This window comes from Microtus ochrogaster, unplaced genomic scaffold (genome assembly GCF_000317375.1).
Source record: "Microtus ochrogaster isolate Prairie Vole_2 unplaced genomic scaffold, MicOch1.0 UNK2, whole genome shotgun sequence".
NCBI lineage: Eukaryota > Metazoa > Chordata > Mammalia > Rodentia > Cricetidae > Microtus > Microtus ochrogaster.
The window spans coordinates 21,272,415-21,277,830 of NW_004949100.1; the positions used below are offsets into that span (position 1 = coordinate 21,272,415).

Genomic DNA, 5,416 nt, shown 5'->3' on the forward strand with positions numbered 1-5,416 from the left:
CCCTTTTTTCTGGATGGGAGCCCACCGTCGGATTGGGTCGGGAATGCAGGGAACCAACGCCCACTGTTGCGCCAGGGCCGTCTGCTGCGCTGGGGGACTTCAGTGTAGCCCCTCTACCTCCCGCTCACAGCTATTGGTGGACGGGGAGGGCGGGCGGGTCCTCGCGATAGCCCCTCGGCTCCCCTCCCTTATTTCCCGGGGTGGGGACGCCGGGAGGCGGGAGGTGAGGAGGGGCTGCCGAGGGGCGTCGGGTTACATCTCCGCCTCCTCTGCTTGAGCCGGAGCCGCCGCGGTTGCGGGACTACAGTTGGGAAACATGTTGGACGCGAGCGGCTGGAGCCGGACGGCGTGGACGTGGGCGCTGCTGCTGCAGTTGTTGCTGGCGGGGCCCGGAGGCTGCCTGAGCCGTCAAGAGCTCTTCCCCTTCGGCCCTGGGCAGGGGGACCTAGAGCTGGAGGCTGGGGACGACGTGGTGTCCCCCGCTCTGGAACTGATCGGAGAGCTGAGCTTCTATGATCGTTCGGACATCACTTCGGTCTATGTGAGTTAGGGCCGGGAGGGGAGCGATACCAGGGTACGCTGGGGGCGCCAGTCCAGAGAGACAGACTTGGGACCTGGGCGTCACCCGCGGGGACCCGAGACCCGAGAGCTAAACTGCCCGGGCGCGGGGCCCTCTGCTGGATCTGTGCGCCTAGAGGATCTCCATTGACGGTTCTGTCACCCAAGGAGCACGCGAGGTCTAGGGTGGCATCGGCTTCCTATATCCATCCATCTCCGCTGCGCCCTTCCTGGACCTGGGGACCTCGGGTGGAGTTTTCCTTCTCTGTTCAGTGTGCCTCTCGCCTTTGTCCCGAGCCTTCTTTCTGGGACAGGTCCCGGTACCCCGCTGCGCAATGACCAGAATTGGGTCGTAGCCTGCGCGCGCTGAGAGACTGGGGATGGTGAGCTGGAAAGGACTGGGGAATCGTGCTGTGCCGCCCCGCCCCAGAGTTCAGCTACAGCCCCTACATCTGTGTGCGTGGGTTCTGGCTACGTCTTGGCAGAGATTCTGCTTTCTTAGTTGGGTTCGTTTCAGAGTCCAGAGGTCAGGGCTAGGAACCCAGGGCGCCCCGGGGATACAATTTCCTGTGGCTGAGGTTGTCACCCAGGGGCCCCAGATGAGGAGGGGGACCAGCATGACCTTTTAGATCGTTCGAACCTCCCCAGTTCCGGCGGGGCCTGGGCTCGCTGTCTGCCTGGTCATGCCCCTTCGTGCTGCTCCGGCACACCATGTGGATTTGATATAAAGCCAGTGTGCATTCCACAAGTGGGGGGACTCTACAAAGGGTGGCTGGAGCCTGTCCTGCGTGGGAGTGGCTCTGCTCCCCAGCCTGGCCTGGGCAGATAGCGTGGGGCAACACCCACGTGCAGCTTGTCTGCTTTGCCTAGAAAGAATGGGTCCTTAGTCACACCCACAAAGAACTCTCACCCTTTGCTGGCTGATTGCCCTGGGCTCCTTGGGAAGCTGGGACTTTAGCATGCTTTCAAAAAACACGATAAATGAAATCTCCCACCTTACCAATGAAAACAACTTGTTGAAACACATTAAATTATTTAAAAAATATATCAACTTTTATGTAGTATTCAGATTAATCCCTCCTTCCCAGCGCTCCCCCCTCCAAAAAAATTGGGGAGCTGGGGATCAAATCCAGGGCCTCTGCATGAAAGACAAACACTCTACCAACTGCTTCATCTCCAGCCCATCTTGTCTTCCTTTTAAACCACACGAAAGCCGGGCGATGGTGGCGCACGCCTTTAATCCCAGTACTCGGGAGGCAGAGGCAGGCGGATCTCTGTGAGTTCGAGACCAGCCTGGTCTACAGAGCTAGTTCCAGGACAGGCTCCAAAGCCACAGAGAAACCCTGTCTCGAAAAACCAAAAAAAAAAAAAAAAAAAAAAAAAAAAGCCCCACATGAAATACTAGAAATACTACGTGTAGTGGTAGCACCAGCGATAGGGTAGGGAGGACCTCAGAGGCCATCTGAGGTGTATCTATAGCTATCTGCCAGATTTCTCATGGGGAATGAAGAAGCAAGGCAGAGGCCATGGTAGTACCCGCCTGAAATCCCACCCTTGTGAGGTAAAGCTAGGAAGATCTGGAGTCAGGCCAGTCTGGGCTACGGGGTTTTAAATTCTGCCTTTAAACGCCAGGAAATAGCTTGGGAGGTGACTTGGTGGATAAACACATTTTGCTTGTCAAACCTGACAACCTAAGTTCATTTCCCCCAACTTTAGGACCTACATAGTTAAAGGAGAAAACAGACTCCTCAAGGCTGTTACCCACCCCTCCCCTCCATGATTTTAAAACCTCCCCTAACAAGCAGAGCACCAGACCAGGCAGAGCTAGGGTCAAGAGGCTTTGGCCTGATTCAACTCTGATGCTAGAAGCCACAAAGGAGTCCAGATGGAGAGTGTCCTGTGTCTAGCAGACGCTAGAACCAACCATCAGGGACAGGAAGCAGGAGTCTGGAGACACTGGTTTATTAGGAAAAGAGTAAAATAAAGACATAAATAAGCTGGGGGTGGTGGCAAAGGCTTGGAATCTCAGCACTCAGGGGGTAGAAGTAAGAGGATCATGAGTAAGAATTTGAGGATATCCTGGGATACAGAAACTTTTGTCTGAATAAGCAGGCAAAATTAAGCTGAGTTTGGAGTTTTGGAAAATGACAGCTGTCATTATTGATGCCCTGAGGAGGTAGTTTCCCCGAATGTGGTCCCAGGACCCCTGAGCACAAGGAATTCAGAAGGTCAATAATTATTTTAAATAGTACTAAGGTGTTGTTTGCGATCTTCTTTTTTCCTTTATTTGTATTTTATGTATGTGAGTGTTTGCCTACATGTACGTCTGTGCACCACACGTGTGCAGTGCCAGAAGAGGCCAGAAGAGGGCAATGGATCCCCTAGGACTGGGATCCCATCTGGGTGCTGAGGTAGAACCTGGGTTAAATGCTCTTAACTGCTGATTCAGCTCTCCAGTTATTTATTTTACTAATTTTTTTTTTTTTATTGAATGTGTGGGCATGTGTGCCATGGCGCATGTGCAGAGGTTAGAGAGCAGCCCGTGGGAGTGGGTTTTATTCTGCTGCTGTGGGCTGCAGGGATGGAATTTAGGCAACTCAAGACTTCAGGCTGTGAGAGAAGAACCTTTATTCACTGACATCCACTCAGCCACCCTGCCAAACCCAGCTAATTTTTTATTTTGTTTTCTCTTTCTTTCTTTCTTTCTTTCTTTCTTTCTTTCTTTTTGTTTTGTTTTGTTGGTTTTTTGTTTCTTGTTTTTCGAGACAGGGTTTCTCAGTAGCCACGGAGCCAGTCCTGGAACTCGCTCTGTAGACCAGGTTGACCTCAAACTCCCAGAGATCTGCCTGCCTCTTCTCCCAAGTGCTGGGATTAAAGGCGTGCCCTACCACCGCCCTGCTAGCTTTTATTAATTTAGTTGCCCAGGAATGTATGGGGGAGTTTGCTAGGGGCTGCATGGTACACACTTGTCTGTACCCACAAGTCAAATATAGAAGCAGCCGCCTTGCATTTAGCTGGATATCAGGTTGATTTGCAAAATGTGAAGCAAAATGTCATCACTCCCCACATAGTTTTGTTTGGGAAATATGACCACGTGAATTAAATGTTGTTTCTGTTACCATGTAAGAAATTAATTATTAAAATGTAAGTATTTAACTTGCTCTTGCGTTTACTCTCTCATCTAATAAACGTTCATTACAGTTCTTTGGGAATCTTCAAAAACTGCTAAGTGTTTAAAGGGCTCCTGAAACCAAAATGCCCAAGGGCTGGTCATATGACTATCCAGAGTTTAAGGACGAGGAAGGCCTGGCTGGGAATTTCTTCCGGAAGAGGCAGGAGCCCTGTTGGATACTAGTGCCCTCTTGTAGGCCTCAGCAGGGTCCCTGCTTTGTGATGTGTGATTCCCCAGAGGAATGCCCTGAATGACCAGTAAATCCAGCTGTTCTCCAGGTCCTGTCCAGGATTTAAGCCCCACCCAGAGCACCAAGCCATTGAAATTTCAGAGCCTTGCTGATGAGAGTTTTTCAAAACTGTTGTTCAGAGCAATGAAAACATTTCCTGCCCTGGATTGGAATGCTGTCTCCGTTTGCATGCTCATTATCATGTTAACAGGGCCACCCTCACCGGGTCTGTAGGGCAATGAAATAATTTCTAGAACACGATTTTAGTGAGTATTGAATTAATTGTGATTCATAAAGATGGCTAAGTAAATCAGTTATGATTAAATATAAATAATCTAGCTAGGCAGTGCACGCCTTTAATCCCAGCACATGGGAGGCAGAGGCAGGCTGACCTCAGTGAGTTCGAGGCCAGCCTGGTCTATAAAGGGAGTTCCAGGTGGGCACAGCAGCATGCCTGTGACCTCAGCACGCAGAGGGAAAGGCAGGATTCCTGGGTCTTGTTGGTCATTATTTCTAATCAGCAAACCCCAGGTTCAAGGACAGACACTGTCTCAGAAAAATAAGGCGGGGGAGGGGCTGACTAAACAAGTCAACCTGACATAGACCCCTGGCTTCACATGCATCTGTCTGTGCACACACAAGTCCACATAGAGACATGTATATACATGTACACACAGAAAGTTGTTGTATGCTATTACCCCAGTGTGCACTCATGCATGAACACACATGTTCATGGGCAGCGTTGCTACCTCCCAGGACATTAATGGGCTATTGTCTAAAACTGTTCAGGTTGCTCCAAACACCAGGATTCTGGCCCAGAGAGAGAGGAGGGCAGCTGAATCTATCCTAAGCCCAGTGCCTTGAACCGTGATTCCTAGATGAAGAAGCAAGCACCTGCTTCTCTTTTACTCCACGCTTCCAGTGGTTGAGAAGTGACTGTGGTTGAGTCTCAGAATCCAAAATAGTTTTAATTCCAGTAGGGGCTGAAATGCAATTGACTGATTATAGTGGCCAACTTATAATTGAAGCCAAATCATTATTTTGATACTTTTTTTTTTTATTAAATGAGGCATAGTGATACAATCCTGTAATCCTGGCCCTCCAGGAGGCATCATATCTATCTTGGGTTACTTAGTGAGTCCAAAGACAGCCTGGATTAAAGAGTAAGACCTGACTTTAACTCCCAATGTGTCTGCTAAGGATGACCCTGAATTCTTGATCCTCCGGCCTGAGTGCTAGTATTACAGGTATGCACTGCCGTACCTACTTTATGTAGTGCTATGGTTTGAACCTAGGGCCTCATGCATGATAATCAAGCATTCTATAATTGAGCATGTATTCCCAGCCCCGTGTGTATGTGTGTGTGTACATACATGTATATGCAATAGTCCAGAGTTAAGAACCATTATTTATTCATTCTACCAATTTATTGTTATTATTATTTACTTATTCCATTT

General features: G+C 49.5%; 1 protein-coding gene across 1 annotated transcript in view; it reads left to right on the top strand.

Moving 5' to 3' along the window:
* The first annotated feature begins 240 nt into the window (after positions 1–240).
* The window catches only part of Nid1 (nidogen 1), a 76,535-nt gene continuing 71,359 nt past the window's right edge, over positions 241–5,416 (top strand). The window contains exon 1 of the mRNA XM_005365425.3: positions 241–541. Coding sequence (XP_005365482.1) covers positions 317–541 — 225 coding nt within the window. The 5' untranslated portion in view covers positions 241–316. The remainder of the gene's footprint in view (positions 542–5,416) is intronic.